The sequence below is a fragment of the Scyliorhinus canicula genome, chromosome 14 (assembly GCF_902713615.1).
Source record: "Scyliorhinus canicula chromosome 14, sScyCan1.1, whole genome shotgun sequence".
Classification (NCBI taxonomy): Eukaryota; Metazoa; Chordata; class Chondrichthyes; order Carcharhiniformes; family Scyliorhinidae; genus Scyliorhinus; species Scyliorhinus canicula.
In genome coordinates this window covers 131,298,775-131,315,206 of record NC_052159.1, presented here as the reverse complement: position 1 = coordinate 131,315,206, position 16,432 = coordinate 131,298,775, and the positions used below count along the sequence as shown (strand labels likewise).

The window sequence follows — 16,432 nt, the reverse complement described above, 5'->3', positions numbered from 1 at the left end:
GAGTGTATGCGAGTTAGAGAGTTTATGGAGTGCGGTGATTGTACCATAAATTGTAGCGAGTCCGATTTGGATTCTTGCCGCACTGAAACTCCAAACGTCTGACTGAGCCTAAGTCTCAAAACAGATCATGGACTCAGGATTCAGCGCATCCAAAGTCTGAGTTGTCAGAATCCAGGGGCAGATATCAGTATCAATGTTGGTCTATCCATATAACAATTTAAGTCAACAGAAAAAGTTAAAATCGCCCATGTTCAGGATAGACTGTTAAACACTGCTGGTTATGAACAAAAGTTTTGTTTTCTGTTTTCATGAGTCTCATTCAAAGCTAAGATTCATAATTCAAACCACATCAAACCCAGTAAAATTCCTTGTCATATCATCCTTGTTGTATATGTAGCAGCCCGGAGTCCTTCTGAGCTGTGTGTGCCTTGTAAAACAGGGTTCAAATAGAATTGGCAGCCCATTTATCACACTTGATTCTCCCTATATCTTCATTATTCAATAGTTCATTGTTTCTTGTGGCTTTGGATAATAGTGCTGACAGACAGGGAATAAAATCGAAACAGCAAAGAGCTTACACAACTTACAGTAACATCGTTCCAATGCCTCCACACCCAGGGCATGTTCTACCGATGCAGACACTTTCCAAAACATGAAATGACTATTAGACTGTGGTGATAAAATCTGCAACCCTGTTGTTTTATGTAGCGTTTTAACGGAGTGAAGCTGGTGTATTATCAAAGCATTTCGACAGATAAGAACGGGTGACCAAAAGATTGGCCAGGTTGTTAAGGAGCATCTTTAAGAAGAGGCACCCATCGATACCTCTGGAGCTTTATCACGGCCGCTCGTGGTGAACTGTCTGAAATAGGGGGTGCACACAAAGGGGTCAGAATTGCAGGAGGTATCAGAGCGCCTCCTCGGTGGGGTTGCAGCTTGGGGGGAGGAGAGGGGGTAAAGGAGAGGGTTCCTTATCACTGCCTCATTTCTGACGCCCCTTTCGCCAATGAACGCTAAGTTGAGCTCTGACGATCCGTGCTGGGAGACAGTGGGGAACAGGAGGAGCCTGGGCAGAGGGCAGGTAAATCCATCCCTTAAATCCGGTGCTTCCAACACAATTGATTTTCTCTCTCCAGGTTCCTCCTGCCACATCGTCAGCTAAGTCAAATATATGGAGCTTTCCGTCTCAGCCCTTATTTCTATCACCCTGCACTGCCATCTATTGGCTATTGGCATGTTCAGTTCAGCTCTGCACACCCCCCCCCCCCCCCCCCCTCACTCACACACACATTGCTTATTTGCCTGCTGTTTGGGAAATGGCTGGAATGACAAACAACCACACTGAGTACACTAAATACTGACGCTCCTACAAATGGTTTGTTAGCGCTGATTTATTACCCTCTTAAAAATATGGACTGGATCAGCCTTGGTGGAATGAACAGAAATTACAACATCCGACAAAAATCGAAGGAAGCATGCATGCTCTTTCCAAACTAGTGGACAACCCGCCTGTATGTTCCACATATTATGCGGCGCATGCTTTATTTATTTATTTTTTGGGGGGCTTCGATTTCCATTTCAAATTTAAGATTGTGTTTTTTTTCCCCCTCTCTCTCTCCGAATGACAGCATGGATTTAACGTTGCAATTGACAGAATCGTGTATTATCCCAGGGCACTGGATAATGAGGAGGGCACTGTACTTGGGGGAGACGGGATGCCCGCCTGTGTATCCCCGAGGGCTGATTTAAAGCCACGGTGGTGGTTGGGGGGGGGGGGGGGGGGGTGGATTCCACAGTGGATTTCGCTGAGACCCAATTTCCCAGCCTCCCCCCCAATAATCCCGCCGCAGGGTGGGAGAGAGGGGAGAGAGCCCCGGCCATATTTTAAACAGTTGCTTAATTTGTTTTTTTTGGAAGACACACCACTCAGTCGCCGCGTCAGGGTGGGGAGGGGAGTTGGACAGCGCTGTGTTTTGTGATTCCAGAGACGAAATGAAAGGCAGCAAAGCAGATTACTGGGGATGCTGCTATCGGCCGGCGAGTTCTGTTCATCGCCTGATGCTGGTAAAGTTGGTGGGAATGAAGTGAGGAGGAGAGGAGGGTGGGTGTCAGGGGTGGGTGTAAGGGGTGTAGGGGGGGGGGGGGGGGAGGGAGGGAGGTTTGTTGGGGAGGGGGTGGTGGTGGAGGGAGGAGAGGACGTCCAACATCCAGTGGTCGGTCACGTTACGGAACGCGGAACGGGGGTCTGCGAAACCCGTCCACTTGCTCTGAAGCACGAGCGCAAAAATAATGCATTGGAAGGATTGCAAAAGCCCACCTCCCCGTAAACCACCAGTTTGAGTCGGATGGTAGCCGGGGGAGAGAAATAAACACCCACCTCTCCTTGCAAATGTTATGAGGTTTTCAGCAGCCGTTGGGTAGGTGAATTTTCAATTCATTCTAACAGGATCTCAATCTTGGTGGCGGAAGAAAGCAGGATTATAGATCCTGATATTGTGTTTCTGTGTGTGTGTTTGTGTGTCTGTGTTGCTGCCAGAGGTGATAGTCAAAAGTAATGGGGAGGGGAGGGTGTGTGTATGTGGAGGGGCGTGGGGGGGGGGGGGGGGAAAGGGGGGTCAATAATCTCGTCTTTGACATGAAGATGTGAAACACACTTAGTGAGGACCCCGGAGAGGGGCGCTAAGCTTGGGCACTTCGTGGTGAAGTTTCCTGTCGTTTCTCGCTGTGTTTGTCCGTCGATTGTGGCTGATGAAAGGGCGAAACTTTATTTTGATGAGGGGGGAGGCATGAAATCCCCCTCCCCCTCCTGGACCCAACGTCAAGAGGAAAACAGTGAGACGCTGTTGGGAATGGAGGGGGGGGGGGGGGGGGTGGTGGTTAAAGGAAGTACCATCCTGATTACTGCCACAATGCCAAGGGGATTCCTACAGGGAATAATAATTGGGTTGAAGTGGGGGGGGGGGGGGGGGGTTTGTGTGTGTTGTGTGGTTTAACGTTACGCTGCAGCTTTGTGCGTTTGATCTGCTCCAGGCTGCAAAGAGGGGGCGAATGCACACACACAACACACTCACAGACACACACACACTCACAAAATCGCGCTGGCAACCGAGTGAATTTCAGCACCACTGGGCAGAAATACTGTGGCTTTTTCTCTCTCTATCTGATGCAGTTTTTGACTGAAGACACCCCCCCCAAAAAAAAAATTAGCTGCAGGAAATGGAATTTGTCCCCAGCTGGAAGAAATTTGGGTCTTAAATCACTGACGTCGATCATGTGTTTTGCCTTTAATCAACTTGGATATTTCTCTCTGCTTTTTTTTGACTCCGGAATGAAGGAGGTCTGAGACGGTTCTCGTCGATTGCGACCAGTTTCCCTCCGCTGACACATCGGCGATGAGGCCGGGGACGTACAGCATCAAGAAGGGATGTTTCTTTCCAACCGGGGCTGGCTTCTTGATTCATTTCCGCGACATTTGGGGGCTGCTGCCCTCTCGCCGGGAGATGGCTGATTGTGCGGGGCTGCGCTTTAAAGCCTCTACTGTTTGGGGAGACGGGGTAAGTAAATGGCGGGGGTGGGAGGGGGAGAATAAAATCCCTTCCCATGGAAAAATAAGAGTGGGATGAGGAGGGAGGGAGCCCAAGTGTAGCCTGTCTGTCGTTGTACAGCATTTACTTTCCCATCTCAGTCCTGAAACCTCAGCATCTCTCAGTCGTTTCGAACGTGTGAGCGTGTGTGTGTGTGTGTGGTGGGGGGAGGGGGGGGGGGGGTCTTTGCCCAGCATTGTAGCCCCCTCCAGGCCATAGCAAATGAGCCGTTTATTTGGAATCCTTTTTGCAAAGAGAATGCGTCCGTTTGATTCGCGCCTGTTCCTGCTTTTTTTTGTCACAAGATTCCTTCTGAAGAGGGACGGTGTCTTATGAAATTAGACTTCATTCCAGAGAGTGCTCCCCCCCCCCCCCCCTCTATTCTCCCGCTGCAAGAAAAAAGGTGGGGGGGGGGGTAGATCTGTGTGGATTTCACCAGCAAAATATATTTCTGAAATCTGGTCAAATGCATGTTGAGGCTGGAGTGACGTTAATGCAGTCTGTGTGTGTGTGTGTGTGTGTGTGAAGTGACGCTGACACTCAGTGCAACTTCCTATATCTCAACTAACAGAGCTTCCACTCATTCCTCAGCCAGCCGGTATGTCTCTCTGCACAGTGACTGGGAAATGACGGGACTTCCAATTGCAGATCCTGCTTTCTAGCCCATCCCGGGAATTATATGGGGGTGGGAATGGGGTGGGGGGGATGTCATTTTAACTTTTGCTGACCCCGACGGACGTCATTGCAGCCATCAGCTGGGGGATCGAATGGGCATTTCAGCAACAAGGTTTGTCGTGGGGTGGGGGGGGGGGGGGGGGAGACCCCCCCTACCCCTTGAACGTGGTGTTGGCAAAATAGAGAGAGAGGGGGATTGTCAGAAAAGAGCCCCCCCCCCCCCCCTCCATCCTTTTAACGTACATCTTGGTAGGTTAGATAGGGGGGGTCGCTTGAAGAGAGCCCCCCACCCCTATAACGTGGTGTTGGTAGGTTAGATAGGGGGGTCGCCTGAAGAGAGCCCCCACCCCTATAACGTGGTGTTGGTAGGTTAGATAGGGGGGGTCGCCTGAAGAGAGCCCCCCACCCCTATAACGTGGTGTTGGTAGAGTAGAGAGAGGGGGGGTCTGGAGAGAGCCCCCACCCATGTAACGTGTTCTTAGGTTCGAGAGGGGGGGGGGTCGTCTGCAGGAAGCCCTTTTAACGTGAAGTTGGTGGGTTAGAGAGGGGGGGCGGTCGTCTGGAGGGAGCCCCCCACACTTTGTAAAGTGGTGTCGGCAGGGTGGAGAGGGGGTGTTGTCTGGAGGGAGCCTTTTTAACGTGGTGTTGGTTGGGTTAGAGAGGGGGGGTCGCCAGGAGAGAACTCCCGCCCCCCCCCCCCCCCCACACACTTTGTAAAGTGGTACTGGCAGGGTAAAGGGGGGGGGTCGTCTGGAGGGGACCTTTTTAACGTGGTGTTGGTTGGGTTAGAGACGGGGGTCGTCAGGAGAGAGCCCCCCCCCCCACTTTGTAAAGTGGTGCTGGCAGGGTAGAGGGAGAGAGAGAGGGGGGGGGGGGTGCATGTGTAGAGGAGGGGGGGGGGGGGTTATTTTTGGTGACGTTACTCGGTGGCTTGCAATGGAAAGTATTGACACTCTCTCTTTCCTCAAGGTGATCAGCTGCGAGGCGGCAGAGAGGAGTTGAAGCGCTGATCCGCACTCGGGCCATGAAAATGTATGTGTGGCTGACGCAAGCCATCGCTTTTGCATCCTTCCTCCTGTCCTGGGCTGAGACCATCGAGAGCTACGGAGACATCTGCGAGAAGCTGTGCTCGTGCGAGGAGAAGGACGAGGTGCTGGTGGTGGGCTGTGAGAACAGCCACATCGTCTCGCTGCTGCAGCTCAGCCCTCCGCGGTTCCCCGTCTACCACCTCTTCCTGAGCGGCAACCTGCTGAGCCGCCTGTACCCCAACCAGTTCCTCAACTTCACCGGCGTCTCCATCCTGCACCTGGGCAGCAACCAGATCGAGGAGATCGAGGCGGGGGCTTTCAACGGGCTGCGGGCCACCCGGAGGCTGCACCTCAACAACAACAAGCTGGAGGGGCTGAGGGATGACAGCCTGTCCGGGCTGGAGAGCCTGGAGTACCTGCAGCTCGACTACAACTACATCAGCTGGATGGGGCCCGCCTCCCTGGGCAAGCTGCACTCGCTGCAGGTCCTCATCCTCAACGACAACCTCCTGAGCAGCCTGCCCCCCAACCTCTTCAAGCACGTCCCCCTCACCCACCTCGACCTGCGGGGCAACCGCCTCAAGATGCTGCCCTACGCCGGCCTCCTGGAGCACATGGACCGGGTGGTGGGGCTGCAGCTGGAGGACAACCCCTGGAACTGCACCTGCGAGCTGATCGCCCTCAAGGCCTGGCTGGAGAGCATCGCCTACACGGCGCTGGTGGGCGAGGTGGTGTGCGAGACCCCCTTCCGCCTGCACGGCCGCGACCTGGACGAGGTGGCCAAGCAGGAGCTGTGCCCCCGGCGGAGCAGCCTGGACTCCGACTGGAAGCCCCTCCCCCCTCTCGCCACCCACGGCTACTTCTCCAGCAGCCCGGCCCCGCCTGGCCCCTTCCTCACCCCCTCGCCTGCGCCCAGGCTGCCCCCCAGGGCGCCCAAGGGCACCCGCCTGCCCAAAGCGCCACGCGTCCGCCCCACCGCCAAGGCCCCCAAGGAAGGCTACAACTACGGGCCCATCTTCGCCTACCAGACCAAGCCGCCCGTGCCTTTGGTGTGTCCCCGGCAGTGCACGTGCAACATGCAGATCTCGGACATTGGCCTCAACGTGAACTGCCAGGAGCGGCGCATCCAGAGGGTCAGCGAGCTGGAGCCCAAACCCTACAACCCCAAAAAGATGTACCTGACCGGCAATGCCATCGTCACCGTGCGCCGCTCGGATTTCTACGACACGCCGGGGCTGGACTTGCTGCATCTGGGTCACAACCGGATCACGGTGGTGCAGGACCGAGCCTTCATGAACCTCACCCACCTGCGCCGGCTGTACCTCAACGGCAACTGCCTGGAGAGGCTGACCTCGGAGATGTTCCAGGGGCTGCGGAGCCTGCAGTTCCTCTACCTGGAGTACAACGCCATCAAAGAGATCGTGGCCGGCACCCTGCAGCCTCTGCCCAGCCTCCAGCTCCTCTTCCTCAACAACAACCTGCTCCGGGCTCTCCCCAGCCACATCTTCGCCGCCTTGAACCTGACCCGCCTCAGCCTGCGGAGCAACCGTTTCACCTCGCTGCCCATGGCGGGAATCCTGGAGCAACTGCACTCCCTCATCCAGATCGAGCTGTATGAGAACCCCTGGGACTGTGGCTGCGAGGCGGTGGCGCTCAAACACTGGCTGGAGAGCTTCAACAGCGGCACCCTGGTCAACGGCCTCATCTGCCAGACCCCCAAGCAGTTCGCAGGCAAAGACCTGAGAACCATTAAATCCGACCTGGTCTGCCCTGATTACTCCGATACTCTGGTGCCCACCCCTTCTCCACCCCCTCCAGGGGTCCAGCTCACCCAGAGCCCCACCACCGCGGCCACCCCCCCTCTGCAGTCGGTGGCGGACACGGGCTCCGTGCCCCTCTCCGTCCTCATCCTCAGCCTGCTCCTGGTCTTCATCACCTCGGTCTTTGTGGCCGCCGGCCTCTTCGTGCTGGTGATGAAGCGGCGCAAGAAGGTGCAGAGCGACCATGCCAGCACCAACAACTCGGACGTGAGCTCCTTCAACCTGCAGTACAGCGTCTACAGCCACAGGTCGGCCCCCAAAGCCAAGAGCCCGGCCAGCCACGTGTACGAGTACATCCCCCATCCCCTGGGACACATGTGCAAGAACCCCATCTACAGGTCGAGGGAGGGCAACTCGGTGGACGATTACAGGGACCTGCACGAGCTGAAAGTGGCCTACAGGAACCAAGTGGAGGAGGAGCGAGAGAACCAGTTGAGAAGCCCCACTTACAGCATTAGCACCATAGAACCCCAGGAGGAGATCTCCCAGGTGCAAGATGTAGATCATTTCTACCGTGGGATTCTAGAACCGGTGAAACAGTCCCCCACTGGGAACAGTGTTGACTATAAATTTGGTAGCCCACCAAACTATAATTACTCACCAAACTATGAAGTTAGGCGTCAGTATTTGCACCCAGAAAGAATGAGGGAGACGGTGCTGTACGGGGCACCCAGTAACGTATATGCTGAACAAATAAGGAATGATTATCTCGAACTAAAAGCAAAGCTTCATATTGAGCCGGACTACCTCGAAGTTCTGGAAAAACAGACAACGTGCAGTCAGTTCTAAGCCACAGAATTGTTTATATACAAATATTTATTTCTAGTTACCTGAGGTTTGGGTTTTTTTTGTTTTGTTGAACACAAATGTTTGAGGTGAAAGTGCGTTGGCACCAGACCCTCACCTCGAACGGGATATTGGAGCTAAGGGGTGTGCACCACAACCTGTGGGTCGACTGAAGTATTCGCATTGGCTGTCATCAAAGGAGCCCAACCGAAGATTGGCTGCAGATATTCTGACAACAGGCATAAGTAAACGTTTTGGGTTTCACTGCTCTTCAAGGGACATTCCCGTCTTTCTTAGCTTTCCCATATCTGGAAACAGTACTGTTTTTAACTAAATTTAGCATTCCATTTGCAGTGTGATAGTCAGATTGCTGTGTCTTCACGTGTACCGCAAGTCAAGGTATTTTAAGTTTCAAAATATGGCCCAGAGGATTGCTTCTAGTCACACACACACACACACAAAAAAAAGCCACCTGGGAGTTTCTTCTCCAACCAAAATATTTTGCTTATTCCTAGATGACATCAGAAATGCCGCATGTTGTACAAAAATGCATCAATGCATTGCAGCTCTGCCACGGGACTTGAAAATACCTGTTGCAGTGGATCACTGTGTGTCAGAGGTGATGTACAATGAACAGTGTGGGTTTGATTCTAGCTTCAGCAGCCTTTACAATTAGAGTCAAAATGGCCTTTCGGCAAACATCCAAGAGGCTAGCACACCCCTAATTTTAGTCTGAAGCTCTTATTCTTAAAGTGGATGTCTTTGTATGCATTCTGCACTTTTAAATTAGAAAGAGACCCAAGGGTCTTTAATATTCATCTCAGAATTGCACATGTCAGTGAGTGCACTGGGGCCACGCAGGGCTATATGATGGATTGTACAAATCTGTATGTAATGTATGTACCCTTGTAAAGAAAAAAATAACTGAAAGGGGTAGTTATATTACACCACCAGGTGTTCAAAATGGCTATTTGTGTGGCATATTTTTTTTATACAGTATATAGTTTAACAAAAATAGAAACTGTAAGAGGCAGTTGAATTTAAAGACCATAGCAATTTGTTTTACATTGGCGGCAAGTTAAATAAAGCCAAATGGAGGGGAGAAAAAAATAGTACAGGAAAGGCACTTGTCAGGAAGCAGCATTTTAATTGGGTTTACTGTCATCATTTTAACCATTTGTTGACATGGAGTTGCTTTTTTTTAATCAAACAGGATTTCCAACATGAGTCAGCAACACAAATATTTGTGTTGCCGGGGGATTGGTTAATGTGATGATGTGTTGATGAAGCAATTCTAGTTTTAAAAAAAGCTGTCGGCTAGATCTGGACTATTGACGGTACAGATTGCATTAACATCCCCAGTAGATGTCTCCACAATGCTCAGCAGTAGCATTTTAGATTTGCGCAATTAAAACATTGAGCACGGAGTTTGCACACCGTTCTCGAATGTTAGAATTAACAAATACAAATCACCAGCTGGTCAATATTTAATCAGAAATGTTCTATATCAGTTGGTCTCTAAATAAGGTCACCATCATGCCTTTGTATGGTAGGAATTTCAAAACAAAATATTCAAATGGCTAGACTTTCTTCATAATTCTACGCAGTATTCGTTTGAATTGGCTGACAACCCCAATTTAGGATATATTTTACAAATATTGCTGGAGTGTGTAATGATTATTTCATCGTTTTTCACTCAAATTATCGGAGGGAGAATTAATATTAAGTCTACTTCATTCATGAGACAATGTAAAACAAACCATCTATGTCATCAATGCTTTTCCATGGTAGATTTTTATTGTGGTACATTTTTGATTAATTTAACCATACAATACGTTTCTGTGAGACATGGCTGGCAGCAAGCATGTGAGCCACAAAACAGAAGCTGATGCAATGCCCACTGAAATTTACCAAATAAATTTATTTGGAACTCATTGAAGTTTTCACCTAAAAAAGGAAAATGTGAGACTACCACAAAATTACAGCCAAAATGGTTTCTCAAAAGATTTTACGTTGTGGATTTATTCTCATTATACCTTAGCTCATTAAAAAAAATGTCAAATTTACTGTTTTCCCCTGATTAAATCGTACTAAAGGTTCAGTAAACCCTTCTCGCTTTTCGTACAATTATGTAACCATTATGGTCAGATGTAAAATGGGGCTGGGCCTTGGTTTGTGGAAATTATCAGTCTTTCATCAGTACAAATTGGAATATACTGTTATTTATCATAGATGTACCATTTTTCATTTTGCTTTTCTTTACTGTATACATGTTCAGGTAAGCAGGCACATGTGGGAAAAGATGGTTGCAGTGTAGATTAGCAGATGCAGTTTTTCTTCTTTGCCCAAATATAATACAGAAATATATGAATAAAATACATCCAGATTCCTTCTTTTTTTTGCTGCAAGAGCTGGCACAGTATTTGAAGCACTAAATTTATCTCATACTCCACTGTATTATATTTTCCGCACGGTTCATTTTAACTGCCCAGGTGCAATAAAACACAGCATCTCCTCACCAGAGATATTGTTAAGATTAGTTAATCACTATGTAAATGTGTCAAGAGGTAACAGCTTTTGGACATTTTTTATTATTTAATTAAATGCAATTTGAGAGTTTTTGCCTCTGTCATTCACTGAAATGATCACACATTAGCTAAATCTCTTCATAGCTCAGATTGGTGTAGCATTTGAATCATTGATCCCAGAATAAGAAATAATGCTTAACTGTTTGAATTCCACTTCACATCCAATCTAATTTCCGATTAGTGTTTATAAAACAAGCAGTTATTTGAGTTTGTTGTGAATATATTCAAAAATAAGTCATTTCAAATATAATGGGTCAGATCTTGCTGGAGCAGGGCAGGCTTCATTAATTAGACCCTTTTCTGCACTTGTAAAGTCAAAAACCTTTTGCAATCCTAACTTGCTGGAAGTGCAAGTTGACAGTATAGTGGCAAAGGTGACAGGTCATCTGGGTGAGTGAGGGGACCAACAATGTATCTCCTTAACCAATGAGATGTAAGGATTGAGAAAGAACCAGTAACAATAAAGAGTGAATTCAAACCAAATCAGGTTCAGAAAATGAAACATAGAGAGGAAATCAAGATTGGATTAAGAGAGAAAGAGAAAAGAAAGCCAGAAGGGAAAAATGAGGGAAAAATGAATTAAAATTTGAAATGTGTAAACTATCTGATAACAATTCACTACATGCAGGAATGAGACTCAGCAGTTTAAATTGTTCACTTTTTGGACCAGAGATTGATTTGCATTATATTATCAGTTATCAAGTCAATAAAATAGTTGTTATGCTATTTATAATTATCCCTAAAAGGTTTAGTAGGAGCTATTGTGCAAATACAGAAAGTTCTTAAAAATAAAGGATAGGTTAAAGGAAAAATGCTGTTTGCGTGAAGCAAACACATAAGTTGACCAACTCATTCACAATTTATGGCACATTTCTTCAAACCATGATCTTCATGCCTGATTTGTGCATTAATACAGAGGTACTCGTTAACATATTGTTACTTTTCCAGCAAGATCTGGCCTAATTTAATATATTCACCAAATTGGTAAAATTGGAAAAATCTGGATACAAAAGATGGTTGAAAATGATAAGTTCAATTTATTAAGAGATGCTCTGAGAATATTAATTGTTTGATCTCATACATTTTCTGAAAAGTACTTCATTTGCAGTGAAGTTTTTTTGAACTTCAAATAAGTGCTTAGAATTGGATTCCATATGCCAAGTGACTTCAAGGACATGTTCAAAAAATCCTATTATAGTTTTACCTGATAAAGGAGCAAATAGTTTTATTTGACAAAGTAGCATGGTCTGCTATCTACATATTTTACTAACTCCAAAGGATTGACCAACTCAAAGACATAGGCAGCCAACCTGTCTTCCCCACAAAAAGGTTTGAAATTGATGTTTATTTTGAAAACGCTGAAAATAAAGATGAAAAAGCTTAGCTACATATTTGTATACCAATATTTTGCATATCAAATTTTATACAAGTTTACTTCCTCTGAAATAAAAAATGGCATTTTACTTTCATCAACAACAACACAAAGGAAGTATTTAATATGTCTAATGAAATACACTGGCACTATCTCATTTGGGAGAAACAATAATATTTACACTGATTTATTTGGTCTGCAATATTACTTGGCTTTTATTTTGCAGCAAAAGAAAAATAGCCAACTCAGAAGAAACCTATATTCAAAGCAACCAAAGTGTAATTGGAAATGTGAACGTTCAAATATCATGGGGACAGTGTGTAACTTACCAAAGTAATTGGAGAACTGGATGTTGTCAAACGTTAACTCAGTAGTGTCTCACATTAATCCAGATAAGCTTTATCATCCAGTTTTGCCACTTGGAAGCCATTTAATGATAGGTGCCTTGTAATGGTACAGAAATAAATAGAATCCACTCCCAAATTATTAGCTGAAGGTGCAATGTTAACACGTTATGGAAAGGTGGAATCAACACCACTGATTTTGATCCAAATTTCATAAGAGCGGATTACTTTTTTTGCATTTCATGTCCTTTTAATAATGCTTCACTAAATATGAACAGTTGTTGAAATATTTGAGGTTGCTTTAAAACTCCAAAGGCTCACAGTGCACAACTATTATTGTTAATTCCCATGAGGTCCTGCTTTGTGATGTCACCTGCATTTCTGCTAGTCCCTGCAGAAATGGACTTGCTGAGTCAGTCCACAAGTATCATGTGTTGCAACACAAATAGTCATAAGGTAGTGACATCCATTTCATAGCCAGATTCCTGCTCCAGTTATTATTACGAAAGCTATTGATAGATAAGGAGTAGAAAATTAAGATCCATTTCAATGAAATAATATATTTTGTGCTCAGAAGAAAAAAAAACATGATTGCAATCCTTTATTGTTTTACGATATTGTGTTGAATATTGTTTTATTGTTCTAAAAATGAAAGATGTTGAGTAAGCAGTGGCAGTGAAGCAAATCAAGTGAATTTGTGCTCAGGGTTGATTTGTAGAACAGTCAACAGTCTCTGTGACATACTTATGATTTGTTACGTATTTATTTTTTAAGTACATTATATTAGTCTGCTATGTTTTTATGATTAAAGAGCAAACCTGACATCAATTTACAGCAAATTAAATCTACACATGATTTATTATTTTGTTAACTATCTCCAGATTTTCCTGGATTTGGTGGGTTTTTTTAATGAACAGAGTTTAATTTTATACCGCGTTTCACAAAATTCAAAAGAAAGGGCTCTGCTATACAAAGATTGGTAATTTATGTACATCAGAGACAATACACAATGCAACACAGAGATTTCTGTGAATTTCAAATATTCTATTATCCCTCTTCTGCCTGGCCTGAATTGAAAAATGTGAAAGGAATACACGTCAGGAAAACGGGACTGTAAAAAGAAATGGATATCCTGCACCCTCCTCATGTCATTTGTACCCCAGCACAATCCCCGAATCGTTTCTCCGTTTAGTTTAGTGATTTAGTGAGGGTACATCAGTACTTTTTTCTTTTGTTACAAAAAGATAAAATGAGCAGACATACCCAGAGCAGAGCATTGCAATTTCATCTTTGATCAAGTAGTTTAAGTATTAATTGAGAAGAAATGCTTTGTATGTATCATGTTGAGTGAAACAAAAATGACATTTTACTTTAAGGAAACAGTTCTTGACAGATATTATACTTAAAAAGCACAGGGGTACAATTTAAAGACATAGCCAGGTTTTGTCTTCAGTGTTTTAGTGTTTCATTGGTGCTGATGAAATAACCACTGAAATTTCCCTTTGGATCAAAGTATTATCAGCTTTTAGTGACTTATACCTAAATCCAAGAACCATATTAACAAGCAATTTGCAGATACTTTAATGTATATAATCAAGCTCCACAGCTTCCTCACAGTACTTTGATATCATTATAATCATGGATTTCTTTTGGACTCCATGGGGTTGAAGTTTCTCTATTTACTATTTTTAGCCCATTGGTTCAACTCAACTTCTTGTGTGCGCTATTTTAACAGAGTCCTTAACCCATTTATTTCAAACAGTCTAATGACTTTGTTAAAGTAGCACACAGGCATTTGTTGAAATGCCCTAGTCAGTGCCTAAAAACAGTGCACACTGACATTCAGTTAAAATATCGATCGAGCAAATGCTTTCCTCTGATTAACATCCAGGAAAATCTCCCATGTAGGCCTGTTAGTGAAGGTTGCAAACACAGTCTGATGCAGTTTACTTCAGCAGATCAATTAAATAGTTGTATCTAAATATACTCATACCCTGTATAATCCATTCAGACACATCCAAACTGTATATGAGAAAGCAATGTGGTGACAAAAATCTGACATGAAACATCATGAAGAGGTTTTTTCTTAATAGCAGAACGATGGAGGAGGGCACGTGTGCTGAAAGGTTTTAACATTTCCCTCGTGTAGATGGAAGTGAAACTTTGTCATTTACCCTGATAATTTGCGCTGGATTTTCCGGTCCCCCAGCCATGTGTTTCTCAGAGGCCGTTCGCGGTTGGCGGGATTTTATCTTCCCGCTGCTTGTCAATGGGAATTTGACTTGTAATCACCCCACGTTGCTGGGAAACAGCCATTAGAGTGCACTGCCGGCGGGGAAAGTGAATCACAGCGACCTGATCATTCCGGGGCTGGACTCTCCGTCGGCGGGATCCTCCGTTTCGCCGAAAACGCACTCACACCCACGGATTCCCGATGGCCCACACTGGGAAACCCCATTGGCCAGCTGCCGGGATGGAGAATCCCACTTGCCGTGGGAGCGTGCCCACCAGAAAACGGGTATGGCAGTCAGAGATTCCCGCTCCCAGTCTTTATAAATAAATGGCATGCTGTTCTACCAAGAACCAGCATAGGCATGACAAGGCATGAAAGGCCTTCTTTGCTATAAGTTTCAATTATCACTATGATTTAGGAGGAAATTTAAAAAAATGTGAAAATTACAAGTGATGGAAAAGAAAGGTTTCAAAGAACGAAATAAATTTGACTGATGGAATAACGTAGAAATGGTAGATTATGTATAAAATATAAACAGTTGCAAAGTTATGTAAAATGCACCAACACGTGCTGAGTATGCAGGTTCCATTAATCCCTCGCTTTATCCCATCTTTAATGTAACAAATCTTTTGATAAAATTTAATACTGAAAGAAAACCATTATTTCCCCATTCCAACTTCAACTTTATGTTCACTTTTCAAACTCAATGGACACCTGAGAAATTTTAGTATCGGGATCCGTGATCCCAATGAATAATGCTGATAAATCTGCTGCAGTTAAAAAAAGGCTTGTATTTACATACCACCTTTCACGGCCTCAGGATATCCTAATGCACTTTGTAGCTAACAACAGACTTCTTTTTTTGAAGCGTAGTCACTGTTGGGAAAACAACAGCCAAATTCCACACAAGTTCCCACAAACAGCAACCTGGTAATGAGCAGATAATCTGATTTAAGTGGTGTTGGTTCAGGAATAAATGTTGGGTAGGACACCAGGGATGACTCCCTCACCCTTCTTGAAAATAGAGTGATGGGGACTTTATGTCTGCCTGTGAAGGCAGGTTCATATCTCACCCGCAAAATCTGATACTTCAAGCAGGCAGCACCTCCTCAGTACTGCACTGAATGTGAACCTGAATTATGTACTCAAATTTCTAGAATGAAACTTGAAGCCACAAGCTTTTAACTCAGCTTTGGTTGCTAACCACTGAGCCGCAGCTGACACCTAAAATTAAAGCAACTGAAACTGTTTAATTTGAAGAGTGAGCTGCACCAAATGGGTCACAGCTTTAAATCACAACAAGCAATGCTCACTTCAACGAGTGAAACCTGATTGGACCGTGTCGCATTGATTGAACTTGCAGAGTCCCTTTTGATTGGATCATTTTGTTTAAGGTTTTACTGAAACTTTTTTGTTCATTTTTACATCTTTACATATTTTTTTAATTTGCAAGTATTTTAGTTGCTGCTCAATTTTCATGATGCTAACCCCCCAATATGATCTGATTCACTGTCATCTTCCTCAATGAATGTTTTCCAACTATCCTTTCCCTGTGCACCAATATTTCTCCTCCTCCAAAACCATGGAACAGATAAAACCATTCACAGTATGACTCTGTCGAAACAGTTCAACACTACCCTCGCCTGTCTCCCAGAACTACTATCGCTGCAATTTGTATGATGCAACACATACTGCTATGTTTTCCTCAATGAACTTTACTTTTTTTATTTTACAATTTATCAACTTTATAGAAAGTAAGTTAGTCTGTATTCGACTGTTATTTTGCTTAAACCAGATTTTATTTTCAGCCCATTTATTGCTTAATATTCAAGTTATTTACGTATGCTGTCGGCATGGCGACATACACTTGGACACGTTCATCAAAAGTCTCTTCAGGCCTCTGTAAAATTGTTTCGAAGGACAGAATGTGGTATCAGTCTTTGTAATTTGATAAGAGACCAATATCCTTTTTTTCTTAAAACTGTGGAGCAATGTTATATTG

General features: G+C 45.2%; 1 protein-coding gene across 7 annotated transcripts; it reads left to right on the top strand.

The window, feature by feature from the left end:
- The first annotated feature begins 1,495 nt into the window (after positions 1 to 1,495).
- LOC119977404 (SLIT and NTRK-like protein 5) lies at positions 1,496 to 13,025 on the top strand. Of its 7 annotated transcripts, none has more exons than XM_038818260.1 (3): positions 1,496 to 1,511; positions 3,335 to 3,554; positions 5,229 to 13,025. In XM_038818260.1, the coding sequence occupies exon 3, from the start codon at positions 5,284 to 5,286 to the stop codon at positions 7,894 to 7,896; it is 2,613 nt and encodes an 870-aa protein (XP_038674188.1). In that variant the 5' UTR covers positions 1,496 to 1,511; positions 3,335 to 3,554; positions 5,229 to 5,283; the 3' UTR covers positions 7,897 to 13,025. The 7 variants fall into 7 exon arrangements, with proteins under 7 accessions (XP_038674188.1, XP_038674186.1, XP_038674191.1 ...); XM_038818258.1 differs by lacking the exon at positions 1,496 to 1,511 and adding an exon at positions 1,868 to 2,064; XM_038818257.1 differs by lacking the exon at positions 1,496 to 1,511 and adding an exon at positions 2,192 to 2,417.
- Positions 13,026 to 16,432: the final 3,407 nt, after the last annotated feature.

Bases quoted from the DNA above. Each gene is read 5' to 3' on its own strand.
- LOC119977404 (XM_038818260.1), top strand. From the start codon at position 5,284: ATGAAAATGTATGTGTGGCTGACGCAAGCCATCGCTTTTGCATCCTTC.